This window comes from Crocodylus siamensis, chromosome 1 (genome assembly GCF_052110815.1).
Source record: "Crocodylus siamensis isolate JL-2025a chromosome 1, ASM5211081v1, whole genome shotgun sequence".
Classification (NCBI taxonomy): Eukaryota; Metazoa; Chordata; order Crocodylia; family Crocodylidae; genus Crocodylus; species Crocodylus siamensis.
This window is the reverse complement of record NC_143395.1, coordinates 85,864,460-85,884,766: the sequence shown is the minus strand read 5'-3', so window position 1 is coordinate 85,884,766 and position 20,307 is coordinate 85,864,460. Positions and strand designations below refer to the sequence as shown.

The following is a 20,307-nucleotide window of genomic DNA, read 5'->3' as shown; positions in this document are numbered from 1 at the left end:
GGTAAGCACGTGAAGGAGAAGGTTTATGTAGTCCAGATTTAAAACTTTGATACAGTTGTGTCTACAGCAACACCTTTAGAAACTTCTGCATTCACAGCAAGCAGTCTGCTAAAGGTTCCTTAGTTTATTACAGTGTTGACATGAGAGTGTTCAGTGAAATACATTGTGAGGTATAGTGGAAGTTACCTTAACTTTCACATACAGACTTCTTTTAAGAACACAGTTTAAGTACATTTCAAAGCCCTCTTTCAGAAGAATGTGAAATTCCACTGAATTGTAAAAGGCCACTTCTATACGGTTTATGTTTCCCTTTATATACTTGTCTTTGTCTTTTATGGCATAAGTTTCTCACGTTGTTTGCATTTTGTTCCCCTTTAACTGAACTTTAAATTTGACTTCTGTGTTTTCTAGATATTTTCACTTTTACAATACTGGACTGCAAAATCAACGAGTATTATATGTGCAAGACTCCTTGGAGGCTGACGCCAAAGTGTTTCTCGATCCAAATAAGCTTTCTGCTGATGGCACAGTGGCTTTACGAGGTCAGTGGGATAGACGGTTCTTAAAACAAATGTGGGCCTCAAGTGAAAAGTAGGTGTAGTTTAAGTGTGCTTAGCTATAAAAGCATGGAAAAGAAGGACAAGTAAATACAAAATTTGTACTGGCTGTACATTTCTATTGGGAGCAACTATGGATATGGATTTTCTACACATAAAAAAATAAATGGCAAAGAAGATAGGAATATTAGCTAATAACTGTTGGCTCCTTATGCGTATGGGAAAGTCATAATGAACATGATTTTGCTAACCTCAGATAATGTCTCCTTGTGTTCTCAGCATGTATTAATGGCTTTCCTGGAATGTCTATAATGTCTCCATTGATTGAGAGAATATGTGATAGACACCTCATTTTCAGAGTGCACTGTCTAGTCTAATGACTTTAAGGAATATGTGTCTAGTACTGATCATCAAGGAAAACAGCCTGGGAACTCTCCAAAGTACTACTTTGCCTTGTCATTGGCTGTCCAATTTGGAATCCAGCTGAACAGTCTCATCTATATTTGCAAAGTTCTGTAAATGAACTGGGCACTTTCCATTGCACCAACTGTTTTGTGCTGCCCTCTCTACCCACTGTACAGCCTAGCTACATTCAGTAATTCACTTTAGCTGACAGATACAAGGTATGCTTTTTCTCTGAGGATTATTTTAGTGATAAGAGGAGTGTTGTTCTTAACTTGACTCCTGTCTACTCACTCCTGTGAACTCCTAGATCAAGTGTTTGTTGGATTTTTAAAGTTCGCGAATGCCAGTGGGGAAGGGAAGCACGCAGGACACGGAGACAGGATAACAATATGATGGAAAATTTTATTTGTGTGGATAGGTGTAGAATACAAGGGTGTCATCGGGTCACGGGGTTCTCGGTAATCCCTTGCTTTCAAGCCCAAGGGCTTTGTGCAGCTGACCACTGGTAAGTCCCAGACCGGGTAGGCAGCATAGGGTAGTGTACCTAACAAACATAAACTAGGCTGTAAAAGTCCTTATAAGGTAAAGCTAACACTAAACTATTTACAGTGCGTGCTTAAGCGAAAATGGCACGGCAGCTCACCAGTTCCATCTTTGTTGCTGGAGAGATAAAGATTACTCCGTTCGGCAGGCCTGAAGGTCGCTCAGGGATTCACCCTGGGGGAGGCAGCTCCTGGGTGATCAGTCCAGTTGCTCTTTGTCGCTTGAGGTTCAGTTTCATGGTTCCTCCGACGAGCGCTTGGAGCATTGCACCTTTTGTAAACATTCTGACGGGAACTTTATCCAATCATTGCAAGTGTGCATGCCTACTATATTTTGTGTTGCTGTGGGTTTTTGCGGGCTTTTGTTTCTTGCTGCGTAACTATAGCTGGTAATTTTCCACCTGGCCGTAGCTGGTAATTTTCCGCCTGCTCAGAGACCTTTTGACCTGGTCGACAGGCCCTGCCAAAGGCTTGCCTGGCCTGGCCATATTCTGAGTAGGGATTCTGACATCTCCCCCCACATTGCCATGGCCAGCCTAGATTATGAGGCTGAGGTCGTCATCACTAGTGGTAGGAGTTACCTGCTATAGGCTTTCTATGTTACTAACACGTGCGGTGAGTTCAGAAAAGCGGGAGAGGGCGTACTTGAACAAGGTGCAAGCGCAACACATTATCGCCCCAATGCAACACAATATGACAAGAAGAGACCAAAAAAATTGTTTCCAGTCCCCTAAACTGAATTGGGAGGGGAGTTTTTTGGCAAGATTGTCCCAAAGATTTCCCACGTCACGGGCGACGATCTTTGTCTTCCATTTCGGCTATGATGTCAAAGATGTTGTGGGAAATTGACTCGATATAGAAGCAGCACAGATCTTCGAACTGAATTCTTGGTGAGCCAGGAGCACATTCCGTTTTCTTTAGCTAACAAAAAGTTTAACACAAAGCGATTTTGCATAACATAGTCTATGAGCTGGTCTTGTTGATGAGAAAGCAAGGAATTGGCTTTTTGCATCTGATTTCCTAAGTGTTTGATTTGGAGACCAAGGAGTCTGAGCTGTTCTTGCATGATGCCTAGGCCTGTGGGGTTAAAGGAAGCTAGGGCTACAAGACCGCATTAGAGCCAGGTAGCGGTATTCTTTGCCGCCTCGCGCTTGGTGCGATGAGGAGTGGTGACTGGTGCAGATGACAGGCTGTAAATGGAGGAGCTATGGATGGTGGTATGAAATAATGATCGTAGGTAAAGAACCTGAGTGTGATGAAGAGAATAAGTAGCGTTCGTGGTTTTATTAAATTGGTCAGAGATGTTGAACAAAAGGCATGATTGGGTGGTGGAGCAGAATTGATCCCATGCTGTTGAATTCCACTGGAGGGTAATACCCTTAATGTTTTATGGCTTTAAAGAACAGCAACGGGACGGAGGTGAGAGCTGAAGTTGGAAGGTTGCGTTGCAATGTTGGCGGTAGCCGAGGTGAGTGGGGTTATGTGTGGGTTGGTAAAAATTAAATTGGAAACACTGGATCTCTGCGTTGGGGTCGTAGTAGATGTGGTGGAGAGAGAGATGGGAGAGGGTGATGGCTCTCCTGGGATTATGAGAAATGTTAAATTGGGGATCATTTGTGGAGATGTTAGTGATGAATGTGTTGAGAGTAAAAAGGGGTTTGGCTGCGGCCGTTGCTGGGTTTGTACAGGTGACGCATTCGGTGGTATTCACAGTGAGAGTGACAGCTGCGGCCCATTGGAAGGGTGTTGTTTTGATTGTACAGAGGGGTGGCATCAGTAGAGATGATGACAGAAAAGAGCTAAAAAGGAAGGGAGACAATTAGGCTCATTTGCTTACCTAATTGCTGTGTGCTAGAAGGTTTTCTGGGAAAGGTGGTACTGGATTGCAGATGTGGAGCCAGTAGGTGTTGGGGTGCTGGGCAGGGTTTAGGATGGCTGCAGCCATGGGTTTTTGGGGTCCTTTAGGTATCGTGGGGTCCAGGCTGGTCGCTTGATAGGTTGGATTTCTGGCCAGCAGCTGGTACCGTGGTTGATATTGATAAGCGTGGTGTAAAGGTAGTTGTGCCAGCCATTGAAATCTGGGTTGGTGTTAGAAGTACGGAGGATTGATTTGAGGGTGCTGATTTTTTCGTTCTACAACTCGGTTACTTTCTGGGTGATATTGGAGGTGGATATGGTGGCTCACATTGTAAAGGTCGAAAAAGTGGCGTAGGGATTTGGAGGTGAAAGGTGGTCCGCTGTCAGATTGAATCTCATGGTGAACGGTGGTCCCCAGGCTGTGAATAATTTTTGGAGGGTTGCAACTGGTAGTGGTTGCGGTAGTTTTTCTCATAGGGTGGGCCCAAAGCTGGCGGGTTCCGAGGTCAACGGTGACTAGAGCTTTGGGAAATTGTTTTGCCCCCGGGAGGGGTCCCAGAAAGTCTATTTGCCAGGTATATCTCGGGGTGAAGTATATTTTGTCGTAAGTACATTTGGCATGCGCAGCTCGGTTGGTGCGCTTATATTGCTGGCATGCGATGCAGTGTTGAACAGCCTCACGCCACTTAGGGGACGAAATGTCCAGTTTTTCGGAGGGTCTTGTGCTAGGTAGGTCAATGAGGGCGAATCGGTCATAGAGTTTTCTTCCCCATTCTTGGTGGAGTCATTGGCTTGAGGGGTCCACGGGGTCGCTGGTCATGGTTGTCGGCGGGGATGCTTGTTGCAGTATGTGGACGTCGGTGTGGTCTTGAAGCTGATTATCAAGGAATTCATGGGCTCAATGGGTTTGTGGGCAGTGTGAGGGTATATGTGTGATAAAGACTCGGGGGAAAAGCGGCTGTTAACTGACTTTGAATCGTCTTCCAGGTATCAAGGTATTTGCTGGGGTCCCCACGGCCTGAGGCAACTTTGTAAATGAACATAGAGTCTACTCCAAAGACAGGGATGTCTAAGTGGTGCACTTTGGTGGCATGTGTGACTGCGAGCTGGAAGCCGAGGAGTTCAGTGAGTTGTACAGATGTGGTGGGGTCTCCCTTGATGATGGAGAGTTGTTTGCATTTAAGGCAGTACATGCCTGCTTTTGGCTGTAGATTTTTCGTACTTCTGTCCGAGATGAACCATGGTTCCGAATTTCATGGATGGCATTTGAGTTTTTGTGGGTCCATTGATGCCATTGATATTGTGCTCATCATAGCAGGGAAATCCAGGTGGCCCTTGTGCCTTGGAACTCAGGAGGTGGCTCTGAATCTAGGTTGGGAAGGCAGGAGATAAATGGTGCCTCACCGGTGCCATTGTGTCTATGCCATGGATGTGCTAGTTCAAGGCCTAGGAGGAGTTTTCTTAGATCTCCATAGTGGTTTTCGGGTCCGTTAAGCTTTCTGTTGGAGAATTGGACGAATTGTTCTTCTTGTTCAATGGTATAAAAGATGTGGGTGGATGTCCAGTTGATTCGGACCACGATTGGTTTTAGTGGTTTGTAGCGATGTTGAGGTAAGGGTTGTGTTAGCGTTTGGATGAGAGCCTCAAGGGCTGCTTGGCGGTAAGCGTTCCACTCAAAGGATTTTTTCTTTTTTAAGAGGCTCTGGAGAGTCCGGAGGGCTGGGAGGCTCTCTTCCGTGATCCAGTGTCCGATAGTAGGTGACTTCTCCCAAGATTTTTTGGACATCTTTGAGTGAGTGAGGTTGTGAATTTTTTCAAGGGAGGAGAGGCTGGGGTCTTTGCAGGTCAGATTTAATGTGGACGGGGGAGATGGATAGTCCAAGGAAGCTAAAGCTTTCTTGTGCAGTGGCTGAGCTTTTCTTTTTGTTGATTTTCCACCCATCACTGTCTAGGATGGTTGTGACTTTTGCAAGTGTGTCATTCACTGATTTTTTTCATTGTCCCCTAAGATGGCGATGTCGTCCACATATGAGATGACAAGGGTGCCATCTCGAGGATGTACTTTGTCAAGGGTGGACTGTAGAAGGGTGCTACAGATAGCTGGTGAATTCTTATAGCCTTGGGGGCAAACTTTTGACTTGTAAATGCTCCTGTTGATGGAGAAATTTAATAGTCTATGTGTGTCCTCGATGGGGACATTAAAGAACTTGTCTTTGAGGTCAAGGGTTGCTCCCCGTCGGTAAGTAGAATTAATTAACATGCTGTGTAGTTCCATAAGGAAGTGCTTCATAACATATTGAAAGGGGTCGATGCGGGCATTTGCTTGACGGAAGTCAGTGACTAGGCGGTAGCTGGTTGGATCGTTGTGTTTCTGAATTCCCCAGCTGGGTGAAAGGAATGTGCTTTCGAGTATTTTTCCAATTCTTCCATCATGCAGAAAGTCGGATAGCAAGGTGGTGATGCTGTTATATCCAGCTGGTGGAGTACGGATCAAGCGGAACTTCCATGGCATGGGATTTTTTGCGTAGGGGACGTGGCGCTGGTGAGGATCTAAGGCGATTGGCAATGCTGAAAGTAATGTGGCCTGAAGTTTGAGTCTCCGGATTCTTGTTACTCCTATGATGTTTTGCTTGCCTAGAACTGCAGTGAGGTGATATTGACCAACTTGGCCGGTAATTGTGAACTTAACAATTTGAGCCTCTTGGGCGGAATTTACCCCTTGGATCCAAATTTTTCTTCGAGTGTTCTCGTGGGGGACAGTGGCCTGGATGACATTAGTTTGTGTTCCCGTATCCAAGAGGAATTTTACCGGCGTGTCTGGGGCAAATAGCGTGACAGGGTCGAGAGTCAGAGTCCGGTTTTAAGGCCGCTGCTGGTGTGGCCCCTTAATCGTTTTTTGCATGTTGGTCGTGATGGTCGTCTTGTCCTTTGAAGCCTTTTGCTCGCGTTAAGCTTAGTTGTGTGGCTGGGTCGAGGTTGTTGATTTCGGATTTCGTAAGTCCACTGTTATGGAGCAGGAACCCGAAAACTCTACGTTCAAAGGGCGAGCGTTCTGGGTACGTATGAGGTGGCTCGCGCACTCGGGATTCAGATCTTAGTTTTGTGGTGAGGGGCGCCACATGGGTGGTGTTGCCTCTCCTGAGAATTTCCAGGAGGTCCGTCATGGTATCCAGGAGGACACGGAGAGGTCTGCCTTCAGTGTTTTTGAGTCATAAGACTACACCGGGCTCTTGTTGAAGGAGGCTTTGTGTTGCTCTGGTGATGGCGAGTGGCTGGACTGGGATTTCGGTCGGGTCGGTCACGAACCTTTGGGGAAACTGTTGTTGTTGGTTGGTTAGGTTTAGTGTTGCTCCGCCTTGTGGGGGACCAGGTGCAGTACAAAATGCCCGCAACGGTGGTGACCAAGTCATATGATGTTTTGATGGCTCCCGGGGGAAGGCTGTACGCGCTGAGGTTACTGCTGGTCAGTAACAGACACACACACAGGATGGGGACAGGCCAGTGTCTGTTGTCAGTGACGTGCATGGCCATTCCAGCGTTTTGATGCCAGTTAACAGTTCTACAGAGGTAAATAGATTCTTTGAAGTCGACCATATCTGTGGAATTTTCTAACAAGAAGCATCCAATCCATCCCATTATGGATTCTCCAGGTCGGCCACCGGTTGACGTGACCAAGTCTTTTAGTTCTGATGTTGTGCGGGACCGGTGAATGGTGTGTTGCGTGGTATTCCCCTGCTGGTCGGTTGTGATCTTAGTTACCGTGATGGGACACGCTTTGGCAGTTGGGGTCTCCGGAAGGAGCAATGGATAAAGGTCGGATTGTGGGGGTTTCTTGGCGGGCGGTGTTTTTGGTGCAGTAGGGTACGGTGGTGGCAGTTCAGGCTTTTCCTGGTATGCTTTGTCTTCGGTTTGACAGGCCGTCTCGGTGGTGTGTGGTTTTGATGGTGTGGCAAAGAAGTTTGTATGGAGGGTGGCTTCGAGGCTTTTGACATGGCGAAGCGCGTCCAGGAGTGCCTTCGTGCATTTGCTTAACATATGCTTTGCACTATATGTGTTGACAAGTCGCCTTTTATGGTGGCTGTCATGTAAGTGGCCTGTGAGGGTGGTGATTAACTGGGCTACTAATTTTGCTGCCCACTTCTTAACTCCATCACGGAGATAAATCCGGCCTTCAATGAGTCTGGTTGGCTGTCTGCGGACGCCATATTAAGATGGAAAGTGACATGGTGGAATAAATCCTTGTCCACCTCCGTCGTGCGTGATTCCCCGGGACATTGACATCCTGTTTGTGACGCCATGTCGGATTTTTAAAGTTCGCGAATGCCAATGGGGGAGGGAAGCAGGCAGGACATGGAGACAGGATAACAATATGATGGAAAATTTTATTTGTGTGGATAGGTGTAGAATACAAGGGCGTCGTCGGGTCACGGGGTTCTTAGTAATCTCTTGCTTTCAAGCCCGAGGGCTTGGTGCAGCTGACCACCGGTAAGTCCCAGACCGGGTAGACGACTTATATAAAGACAGGACGGCTGGGTCACGGGGTTCGTGGTAATCCCTTGCTTTCAAGCCTGAGGGCTTGGTGCGGCTGAGTACCAGTAAGTCCCAGACTGGGTAGGTAGCATAGGGTAGCCTACCTAACAAACTAAACTAGGCTGTAAAAGTCCTTATAAGGTAAAGCTAACACTAAACTATTTACAGTGCTTAAGTGAAAATGGCACGGCAGCTCACCAGTTTCATCTTTGTTGCTGGAAAGATAAAGATTACTCCGTTCAGCAGGCCTGAAGGTCGCTCAGGGATTCACCCTGGGAGAGGCAGCTCCTGGGTGATCAGTCCAGTTGCTCTTTGTCGCTTGAGGTTCAGTTGCATGGTTCCTCCGACGAGCGCTTGGAGCGTTGCACCGTTTGTAAACATTCTGACGGGAACTTTATCCAATCATTGCAAGTGTGCATGCCTACTATATTTTGTGTTGCTGTGGGTTTTTGCGGGCTTTTGTTTCTTGCTGCGTAACTATAGCTGGTAATTTTCCACCTGGCCGTAGCTGGTAATTTTCCGCATGCTCAGAGACCTTTTGACCTGGTCGACAGGCCCTGCCAAAGGCTTGCCTGGCCTGGCCATATTCTGAGTAGGGATTCTGACAGTGTTGTGTTGCCTTTTTTTTTTAAGGTGTATGGACCAGGAGTGGTGTATAGGTTGTAATGCAGTAGAACTTAACTAGTCCTTCTGTTTGGGCATAGGCTAGCTCTATTAGAGTGCAACTCCCCATTCTTCCCTTCCAAATACATATCACAACAAATATTTTTTAGTTAAGAGGAAACTGCTTACAGGTTTAGTCAAAGACAGATCCTTACTAAAAGGCCAGATTTGCATTGTAATTCTGGATTCAAATTTCATGCAACATGTAAAGCCAAAACCTTCATCATAACACACTTGGTTTTAGGGGTTCAAAGTCCAAATTTTTATAACTTGTTCAGGGATGAAGAGATGGAGAATGTAGATAGTTGTTTGGGGATTTTCAGACACTTATTTATTTTTTTATTGTAAAGGCTAATTTTGTGTTTAAGTAATTTTTCCCATAGGTTTTGACCAACTTCCAATGAAACATGGGCAGGGTTCCAGCAGAATTTGTGTGGTTTCCCCCCAGTTCACGTTAATGGGCTGTTTCCTGGCTCTGTAGATTTAGTGGTGCCTGCCAAATGGGCTGCCCCACAGATGGAGATTTAAGGCCTCCCAGTTCTCTGCAGTGGAGCTAGGGTTCTGTGGATCAGAACCTGACATTCAATATGTATCTTGGATCTCATAAAGTCTGCCTGAAGGAGGATTAAAGCCTGCTTCCCATTCTTGTGGAGCAGACCAGAGAGATCCCTGGGAGCTGTGAAGTAGTTGTATTCTGAGCCACTCAGTTTTTGTAGTCTTTTTCTGTTCATGAGCTGCACTCACCATGGAGCAGATGACCCTTCAAGGGGACCATACTAACTGGCCTAAAATGTATTGTGCAGAGTCAGGTTTTCTATATAATTGTACCATATTGATCCAGTTGTAGGTTGATCTTACATTCAGAGTCTACTGTGGTTTTTTTTTATGGGACTTTTTGAAGTGGGGGCAAACGGTTTACTTAGCACTGTAAAAATATGGGATATATTGTAAAATCATTACCTTCTCTGGCCTTTTGCAAAGCTGGTGTGTTGCAAGAGTGGGAACATCAGGTGTTTTAATGTCGTCATCATGACCCTATTCTTATCTGGGTGATCAGGAGAAGGTGCCATATTTTCTTGTGTGCAGATACCCTGGAAATTGGAGCATGTGTAATATGTGAGACAAACAGTGAGAGTTCTTATGGGGGAAACCAAAAGTAACATCTACAGTAATCCACAGGGAGTACAACAGTGAGCAGGTTGTCTCCCTAGCTGCTGCCTCTCAATTACTCAGTCAAGGAAATATTTTTTTTTCTCTATTCTGCTTTCCAAAAACAAGGCTTGTGTTATATTCTGGGGCATGTCATATGTGAGAAAATATAGTATTTAGATTGTATGGTTGCAGAAGATATGCATTAAAAATGGTAAGGAAAGGTAATTTTTAAATGAAAGAGGAGGTCTGGTAGGGAATTTGATTCACATAGGGCCAAGAAATGGCCTTCTGAAAGTACCATTTATCTAGGAAAAGAGTCTTAAGATGTTTGTAATTATTAAACTATGAAGGGGCAAGTTCTGACAGATTTTATTAGGGAGCAGCACTGCTGGGTCCAACAGGAAAGTGCAGTTGCTTACTGACTTTTTACATGTAATGATTTATCCTAAATAGAGGATTAGAAATGATAAGCCCTCACCCTCAATAGGTGTCAATAGTGGACAAGGCAATAGAAAACAAGAGTTCTGCCTACATGTCTTTTTAGTGTAAATTAGACCACACTTCTTTAAAAATCATTACATAATGCATGTAAATAACTTGCATCATGCTTCATGTCAGACGATGGGGATGAAGTGGCTGATTGCTGGCTACCGAAGACCATTAGTGCTACCAGTAGGTTTCTGCTACTTGTTGGTTGAAGCACAAACCACAACTGTTTAAAAAAATGTTTAGAGATCTTTAAGTGAGTCTTAGTTTTTTTTAAAGCTTGTCCATGTAGCTAATCATATACTACGCCACAATAATTGTATTTATTTTTGTTAAATAAGCTGGAGTAAAACTCTGCAGAATGATCAGCTTAACTCCCCTTCAGTTGCTCAGTGAATATAATTATTTAACTGTTTCTCTATTTTGACTTTTCACACTGTTCAGAATTGGATATGTGTCAAATAGTAAAAAGTTATGCAGCAAAATAGTGAGATAAAGTAGATTGTTATTGTAATCATTGTTTGTTTGTCTTTTATCTACAGGTTATGCATTCAGTGAAGATGGTGAATATTTTGCCTATGGTCTGAGTTCCAGTGGCTCAGATTGGGTCACAATTAAGTTTATGAAAGTAGATGGCCTGGAAGAGCTTTCGGATATATTAGAAAGAGTTAAATTTAGCTGCATGGCTTGGACCCATGATGGAAAAGGCATGTTCTATAACTGCTATCCAAAACAAGATGGAAAAAGTGATGGTAAGTCAGTCACATATCATCGGTTTGTTGTGGGAAATGACTACACCTTGTCTTAGCTGGCTGGTGTGGTAGTAGCTAGAGAACATTTCCAGAACAAGATCTCCGAAGAAATGCCCTTAGAGAGTTGAGAAATTTGCTAAATACTGCTTTACCGCTTTCTATTCCAACTCTACTTTACAAAAGACTGTTTAGATGAGTTTTCTGCTTCTACGTTGCACTGCCCCAGTCCTGCAAAATACTGTATTTACTTGAATGCAAGATGAGCTCCCCCTCCACACGCACATACTGGCATGGGGAAGGGGAAAGCCCCTCATCTTATATTTGCATATAAGGAAATGTCATTAAATACATTCCCTATCATTAGTTGCTGCCAAAAGCAACATGTGCTTAGTAATGGAAACCAGCTATGAAGTTGATCAAATGCAGGTAACGCTGAGCATGACTATGAAACGTGTGGTTCATATTGGGCAAACATACTCGTGGGAACCTACTATAAGGATAGGTTAGTGCAACCCATGTGAATCAAGTATATGGTAGAGCTCATTGTGCACAGTCCCTTTCAGCACCAACTTTTTAATGTTATGGTGAGCCACTACATGGACTACATTTGAACTTCATTCCTACTGCTGAGCTGTGCCTTTCTTTACCATTTCCAATGATCCCTGCTTCTTCACGAGCCTTAAATATCTGGCAAACATCACCAAATGGGCCCCAAAACAGTTCACCCAAAAACCCTCTGTGGCTCCCTCTCTCAGCCTGTCATCCAGGAGGTGGGGCTGACCAGGTTGCCCTGTGACTCATTTGCATATCAATTTTTGGAAGGTCCCAGGATGCATGTCAAAAACAACTGCATCCTTTGTGGGGGGTATCTGAAACACACGCATGCTGAGCAGTGCTGAGCTGTGGGGTCACCATGGCTCAATGTTGTTGACTTATGTTGTTATTTTAGAAAAATATTAATGTTTTCTTAAAAAAAAACCTTTTTCTCATGATACCAGTATCTTTTTAGTTAGTTATACTGTTTCTTAGATGGGAAGGCTGTAAACATCATCTTGTATTTACGTGATTCCAATACCCTTTAAAAACTTTTGACGCTCATTAAATACTGTAAGGTCATTGGTTTTTCTAGGAAAAAAAGTATGAAAGCAGAGTCCTCAGATTTAGAATATTCATCGTGCATGCATCTCCTCCTTGCTGCCCTGCCAGCATACTATCCTGTCGTGACTTGTACAATAAAAAGAAGAATGGCACCTGACCCAAAGCAATCTATTACAGTTGAAATCCTTGAATAGTTCCTTTTTCCACAAACTTGTGTTCCAGTGTACAGAAGTACAGCCAAAAAGTTTCTTTCTTTGGAATTTTAAATGTATTTTTATTGAATACTAATCCAGTCGACTTAAATTTCTGAATTGTTCCAGGCACTGAGACCTCCACTAACCTACACCAGCAGCTCTTTTACCACGTACTTGGGACTGAGCAGTCAAAGGATGTTTTATGTGCTGAATTTCCTGATGAACCAAAATGGATGGGTGGAGCTGAGGTATGATATGTACCTTATGGTTGATAAGGTACAACTATATATGTTTTTCAGCCTTTTATTGAAGCCAGATAGTTAACTTTTTTTCATTTAATATTTGAACATTTTTTTAAGCTTGAAAGTCAAGAACTCAAAAGTTAAGAAATGGCAGAAGTAAGGTTGCCTGAGTAACCTTCATTTTACCCCCATGTTTTTATGCATTATAATGTAACTATATTTAGGTAATCATGTAACAGCCCATCCCATGGACCCATACATCATTCAAAATCCAGGATAGATGGTACTGATTTAGTGAGCAGGTACAGAATCTTAGGGTTGAGAGGCAGAAGGCATTATTCCTAAGCCATCTCTGCATGGAGAATTCTGTTTTCCTTTATATCATTCTGTGGCTCCATGCTTAATTACTGCATTAAGAGCTCATTGTAACCATATCTGAGGGTTTCACAAATATTGATTTACTGTATTTACTCAAATTTAAGATGACCCTGAATGTCAGATGACCCCCTCCAATAAATAGATTCTGCATATTGAAAATTTATAAATTTATTATCATTTTCCATGTATGGAATCAAATTATTGGAGGATTATCATTTGTCCCTCTCCCCGCTACTGCAGTTGGTGGAGGGAGAGGTGATTGAGGGGGGCAGTAATGGGGCAGGTGGTAGGAGGCAGGCAGTTGGGAGCGGTGGGGGACATGCAGTAGTGTGGCATATGGTAGGGGGCAGGTAATATGGATGCAGTGGGGCAGGCAGTGAGAGGCATGCAGCTTTCTCCCTGCTGCCTGCCCTTCCCCACTTACTCCCCCATTTTTGGCAGCCCACTCCCACACCCTCGGGCTGCCCCAATTTCCCCTTTCCCTCTTCACCTTCCTCCACTCTGCTTCTGCTGTCTGCAACCTCAGGTCCCCACCACCCTTCTCCCATTTTCCCCCCACACACGCACCAAAGGCTCTCCCCAGTGCCTGCACCTCCAATCCTCCACTCCCTTCTTATCGCAACCTGGGGAATGGACCTGTAGAAGTGAGGTGGAGCGGGTACTGCTGCTATGGGCCTGGCCTGGAGCATGTGCTCCAGGCTTCAGGGAGGACAGAGCTTGCTGGCGCAAAGCAAAGGTAAGGAGGAGGGCAGCAGAGTTGGGGAGAGAGATGGAAGCAGTGCAGGGGCCAGAACTGGGAGCTGCAGGGGAGGAGTGGCAGGGTGTGCAGAGGTAGCAGGGGGAGGCGAGTGGAGCTGTGTCTTCAGCTCCAGGTTGGGGCCAGAGCCACAGCAGCTGCTTGCCCTCCTGCTGCCTCATGCTTGACTGAAAGGCAAGGGGCTTTTCCCCCTATGTTAAATGGGGAAAAATCTTGTCTTCTAATCAAGAAAACACAGTACAGCTCAGTTCTCATTGACCTTGGGTGCGGCTATGATTTCTCAGAAATTAGTTGAGACCTTACAGTCTGATTTACAGAGGTAGCAAATACATGAGGAGAACTTTATCCAAAAGGATTTGTCCCCCTATTTGAAGCCACAGCTTTGAGTTAAGAAAATAGTCTCTATATACAATGCAGACTTACATCCTTAAGAAAGGGATCTACAGCATGCCAAGGGAGAACTGTAGCTTTTATTTCGAAAAAATATTATTATCTAGGTAGATAGATTGGTAACTGTACCCCTACCAACCCGTCAAGTGACTACTGTCGTTCACTTGACAGGCCAAAACACTTTACCAGTTAAAGTATTTTAGTCCTGTTACAAAGTTCATACTGTGCACCCATCACTATTCCTATGCTTTCACTTGCCATCATATTCACCCTCATCGTCATCACTGTCCTCACTGCTGTCCTTATTGTCCTCTTTGGAGGGCTTGCCTCTGAAAAATCTATGCCAGTCTCCTCTCCACCATATGAGGTCCACTGTCTTTTTCTCATCGTCCTCTTGTGTCTTTCAGTAGTATCAGTATATTTCACTTAGCCCCATTTTAATACAGTCCTTGACTGTGGGGTCCGAGTGCCTATTTGTGAACAGATTCCTGATTTACCACAGGGCATACCTAAAAGAGGAAATTACCTGGTAAAAGTGGTCTGTCAGGGGCCTTTGCTGTTTGGTCAAGTGCCCATACAAGACTGCTTTTCTGGCCAGGATTCTGAAACTTGTCATCGCCAGGAGTGCACATATATTCTTCCACAACTTTCTGGTGTATGGGCAGTCCCAGAAGAGGTGGTTGATTTGTTTCTGCCTGCTAGTAGCAGGTTAGCCTCAGGCAGTTCAGTGGACCTCAGTACAAACTATGTGTAAGATTAGTCCAGAGCCCTTTGATTTACCACACTGCACATTGGCCTGGGCCCCACCCAAGTCAGCAACGTTGGAAATTACAGTGACCCACAGCTCAGTGCAGCTCAGTATGTGTATGTACTCCAGATAACTCCACGCAAAGAATCCATGTGCTAATCAGCCCGCATTCATGACTGGAACCTGGTGTTCTTGTAACAAGTCCTGGGTGCTTCAGAAATTTATATGCAGATGAGGCACAGGGCAACCTGGTCTGGCTTCACTTCATGGAGGTTGCAGTCACACTAATTGTATGCAACAGATTGAAAGAGGGGGCAACAGAAGGATTCTGGGTGATTTGTATGCAGTATCACGGCTCACCACAATTTGAAGAGTTAGTGGTGAGGGGGATTATGCTTAATGTGAACTATCATATATCTTATTCAGATGGGCTACATTAAGCTGTTCTTGTGGTTGGCAGGGGAAGCACCATGACCACGTAGGCAGGCTCCCCAGGGTAGGTGGTTGTCCCTAATATGTCCTCCATAGGAGGTCTATATTGAGTAGATTTTTGGTGTTGGAGGTGGAACTGGAGCTTGCTCCATCTACTCCATGCATTGGCCTGGTATTGCAGTGCTTCCAGGAGCCGGGCAATAAACAAACAAACAAAAAAAGGTTCCCATTACCATGTTTTCCCAACATGGGCCATGTGCTTTACTTTCATACTCAGTGTTTTTGTTGTATTTAATCAGTTTCATACTTGGTTTCCATTGCTGAGCACATGATGCTTTTGATAGCAGTTTAATGATAGACAGTGTTTTTAATGAGGTTTTCCTGTATACGATTATAAGACAAGGGTTTTTTTTCCCACGTTAATTGGAAGGAAAAACTTCATTTTGTATTTGAGTAAATGCATTATTACATACAAAGTGGAACAGCTTCAGTAGGAGCAGTTGAGAGCACTCCTATTCACAAATAACCTCAGTGCTTTCCTTTCTGGGTTCAAATACCCTCAGACAGGTCTCCCATATTCTGGGTTAGTGCTCTAGAAGCAGAGCAAAAGCATAGTGGTAGCACCACAAGCTATATTTCTGGCTTTATTTTTTGGACTGTGATCTGGTAGATGCTCTTACAGCATGCATAATTGGAATGAACTCTGATTACAGAGACAAAAGAATGCCTAGTTTGCAGACATTAATTGGTTGTGTGATGGGGTAAGTGCCGTGGGTATGCCTTGATGCATAATTTTAGGCACATAAGCTTTTATAATGAGGCTTTTAGGTTCCTCCCTGGTTTGTTTGCAGGCAACCAAACAAGCATTTTAAGGATTGCACTTTTGAAGTTAAGCAGGCCTATGTCCTTTTAGGGATTTAGCCCTCCTTGAATATTTCAGTTTAAGTCAATTCCCAGCATAACATAGCCACTTCCAGAAGAAGGTATCAAATTTAGTTCTGTAGTACAACATTCAATGGACTTAGTCATGAAACTCTTCTTTCTCTTCCTGCAGTCTCCTCCAAACAAGTCTTGTTCACTGTCCTGTGTGAACCACTCTGCATAATTGTCCATATGTTCCTTCTTTAAGTAAACTGTAGTAGTATAGCCATGCTTCATTGAGGTAGGCATTTTCTAAACCAAATATTATGAATTTTAACTTTTTGTTGAAACCTATTCACTAGCAAAAACTAAACAGAATATAAAAACTAGAACATTCATGGAGTTAAATTATCAAAAGGATGACATTTAGAAACTGTAATCCTTATTTTCCTATTTTTGTAAATAAACTGGCACCTTTCTCTGGTGACAGATGTCTTGTAATAATGTACCCACTGATTCATACTGGTGATGCACATTATTGTTGAAATAAAGTATGCATGATTTCCTGAAAGTTAATTTCCTTTTTGGGCACTGGGGACTGTCATAATACAGGTATCTTTTTTATGCCAGCTTGGGGTTGAGTGGTAATGTTCTGTTGTCCAGAACAAACAGCTTGATCCATGGGTTACAGAACAGTAGTTGGTGACTGTTCCCTTCTCTAGGTTGATGGAAGAAATTCCTCTAATAGAGTGGAAGAAATAAGAGAGGCAAGGCAGGTATCTCTTGATGTTAGAAATGTAGAGCTGAATATGAATGCTGTGAGGAAGCTTTGACTGTTTTCATGCTGAAAGGCAAAGGGCCTGTTTCATGAGGTCCATTTGTCTTTGTCTTTGAGGACCATATTCCTGTCATCTCTGCAGCTGACTGAACTGGTTTCATGATCACAAAGGGGAACTTGACACACTTACATACTAATGAAAAATATGGTTCTTTTACTGGAAAACTTATCTTTGATGTCTTGTGATAACAAGAAGATACGGCCCATAGTTTGAATGATCAAACATACTCTCTGTCATTTTTTGTAGCAAGAATTTCTTTACTTGTACAATATGAAAACTAAGAGTATAGGGAAGCTACCATATTGAAAGAGGTTGCTGCTATGAAGAGAAGCGGAAAAGGTAATGAGTAGAAAGACTTGTGGTTATTGTTGAATTATTGTTTAACTTGCATTTGAGTACTGTCTTATGATTGCTTCTTTAAGTTCTAGGAGAGATCAATTTAAAAAATCCTGTATTTGTGGAGGGAAGGAGAGTAACTGGTGGAGAACTTAAAACATTGAATCTGTAGCTAATCTCTGGCTTCATACATACATTACAGCCAGACATTCAGGGAGGTTAGATCAAGTAAAAAAATGGCTGCCCTATCTAACTTGGTAATTAGATAGGTGCCAGGAGTCTAGGTCAAGGTAAATCAGGGGAAGGGTGGGTGGGATAAGAGGCTAGTGGGGAGGGATTGGGGAGATCAGGGGGGTTAATAGGGTCTGCATTGAGAGGCTTTGGGGGGATAGAGGGTACTAGTGGGATCTACGGAGGTGTTGGGGCTCTCTGATCCTGTCACCCCAGGACCGTCCTCGGGTTCCCCCCCCAGCCACCAAACTTCCCCCAATCCAATTGAAGTAAGCCAGGGTGGGTCAAGGGGCAGGCAGATGTGGGGGTTGTTGGCTCTACAAGTGACGTTTGATGGGATCAGTGAGGCTAGTGGCTCTGCAGTAGGGGAGCTGTTGGGATTGGGAAGAGCTTTCTTCCCCTCCTCTGACCAGGGGCTATTTTTAGCCCCAAATCCTTTCCAGCCCCAGACAAAAAACTCCCCTGGCAAAACAATCCCCCCCCCCCGATCTTCCTACCCCAGTTTACTTCAGTTGCCCCCCCGTCACTGGCAAATGCTGGTAAAACCAGCACTAGGAGCAGATCGGAGGTTTAGAAGGCTCAGGGAAGTCAGTGGGACTGACTGGCTCAGGGAAGTGTGTGTGTGTGGGGGGGGGGACTGGGAGGTAAAAACAACCTGGTACTGGGAGCAGGGTATGAAAAGCTCAGTTGTGGGGGGGGGCACCTGCTGGGCTTTCCCAGCCCCAAGGCTGCACTGGGACCATGTACAGAAGTTCACTTAGACTCATCTAGCAGAACCCAATCTAACAGTGCATCTCTGAGGTACGGTTAAATTAGGTTGATTAATTTAGACCTCTTCAACCTTCCTGGAACTTCTGTACCTTTCTCACTTAGATTGACACAACTGGGGATCTGAGGGTAAGGTCTGCAGGTGGCTGAACTAAGTTAGATCAGGTAGCTGTTTTTAACAAGATCTAACCTCCCCCTGACCTCCCCAAATGTTTGTATGTACTCTGTATCAACTGTCCAGCAAAACAAAGGTTTGAAGTCTCAGTTCAGAAAATAACAATGAACTCACTTAAGTGAAAGAATAAGCTTATCACAAATTGTGTAGTTAGTAAAAATGTTACTCGTTAGTTTTAATTACTAAAACTCTTTTAATTGCTATAGTACAGTAATTTTAGGTTGGTGGATCCGATCCCCTCCCTCAACTGCTACTCATTGTGTAAAATAGGGAAATAAGACTAGAATCTCTTTTTGATACGAGGTCTTTGGTATGGCCCCATACAAATCTTATTTGGCAAAATTTGAAAGTATGCGTGAAAATAGAAGGGACAAAATTTCACTGAAAAAAGAAAGTACCTTTAAAAACAGATGCTGTAAGCATATGAAATATTTACTGGTGTCCTTGTCCTTCCTAATGTTCTGATTTTCTCTTAATGCACTATCATCCCCTGCAATGTAACCCTGAATACCTAATTAAGAGTTGTATATTTTATTATATAGAACTGTCTATTTTATTCAGAGTTTTATATACAGAGTATTAGTGAAGTAACAAAAGTAAGTTTTTATTGCATTTGGCTTGACATGATCAATACAGTGAAAAGAGCTGGTTCCTTTTTCATTTTATACCATCAAACTGCGTCAAACCTCTGACAACTGTTGAGTTGCAGAAGTATAAGACTCCACTTCCTTGTTCATTATTCCATGGTACAGCTAGCACAACTCATGCAGTGTGATTTGAACATAATCTGCCAAGACTGAAAATGTCCTTTGCAAATAAATATGAATATGCTTCCAGCTCCCCACAGATATTTATTGTTTGAGAGAAATTCAGTTAATTTTCATTCTGACTTTATTGAGGGTAGAAGGAGAATCATTCATCTAACTTCCCAGTAGAGGGCAGTGTGTAACAAATTTCTAAACATGCTTTGTCACAAAGCATCTTATGAAAAGCGGAAAAACTCACTTGTCATATTACAAGTGTTTGTGTAGCTCAATTTTTTTTAGGTTTAGTACACCCCTGGATACGCCCTTTGGAAAATGCCATCTAAGTTTGCACTCTTCTTTTTGACTACAGAGAGATAATAGAGCAATTTTCTGTGGCAAATAAGTCCGAGAGACTAAAACTCTGGATTTCTATTTCAAATATCTGGGTTTATCTTGTGAATCATATTTATAAACCTACCAGTGCTAACATTGTGTGGCACCCTGTTTCACCCTTAAAAGGATTTCAAGGCACTCCGAGGTGCTGTGGCACCCTGCCTGAGAATCAATGGTATAGCATGTTCTTGTTTTCTTTACAAACTGGTACAGCATATATCTCTAATGCAGCTAGTGTTTTATTTTCAGAATAAAATAATAAGGTAAAAGTCTTTCCTAGTTGATAGCCTTAAAGAACCACCATTCTATTATTAGAAAAGTTAACAGAATAAAAACAACGTAAAACCAAAACATAACCCTTCCTATCCAAATTTGCCGGTATTGAAGCAAAAAACATGTTTATGATAGGGTTCAGTATTTGACTGGTTAAATAAAGTTTTGTCAATTGACCGGTCAAATATGGGTAAAAAATTGTAAAAAATTGACAAGTTTAGATAACACACAGAAAAAGTACATTTTTTCCATTAAGAAATGGATTGAAAGCAATAAAAGTCATATTTCTGTCAAGAAAACTACAAAGAAGTAAAATTTTCAAACTTGTTTTTTGTAAAATTGCTATAAACTTTAGTCAAAAATATGCTGTCAATTGACTGGTAATTAGCAATATTTGACCAGTCAGCTGACTGGCTTGCAGCCCTAATTTATGATATGCTCTCTTAATGCATTATATTTGGGCTCTGAACTGCAAAGTGGAATATGGTTTAATGTTAGAGCT

At 43.3% G+C, this 20,307-nt stretch overlaps 1 protein-coding gene and 1 pseudogene across 2 annotated transcripts in view; both read left to right on the top strand.

Annotated features, from left to right (window-relative positions):
- PREP (prolyl endopeptidase) overlaps positions 1-20,307 on the top strand; it is a 176,606-nt gene that overhangs the window by 7,819 nt on the left and 148,480 nt on the right. For both annotated transcript variants that reach the window (XM_090037291.1, XM_090037296.1), the window contains exons 4-6: positions 412-542; positions 10,735-10,944; positions 12,363-12,484. In XM_090037291.1, the coding sequence (XP_089893417.1) occupies positions 412-542; positions 10,735-10,944; positions 12,363-12,484 (463 nt within the window). The remainder of the gene's footprint in view (positions 1-411; positions 543-10,734; positions 10,945-12,362; positions 12,485-20,307) is intronic.
- Positions 15,165-15,389, top strand: LOC149872986 (U2 spliceosomal RNA; annotated as a pseudogene).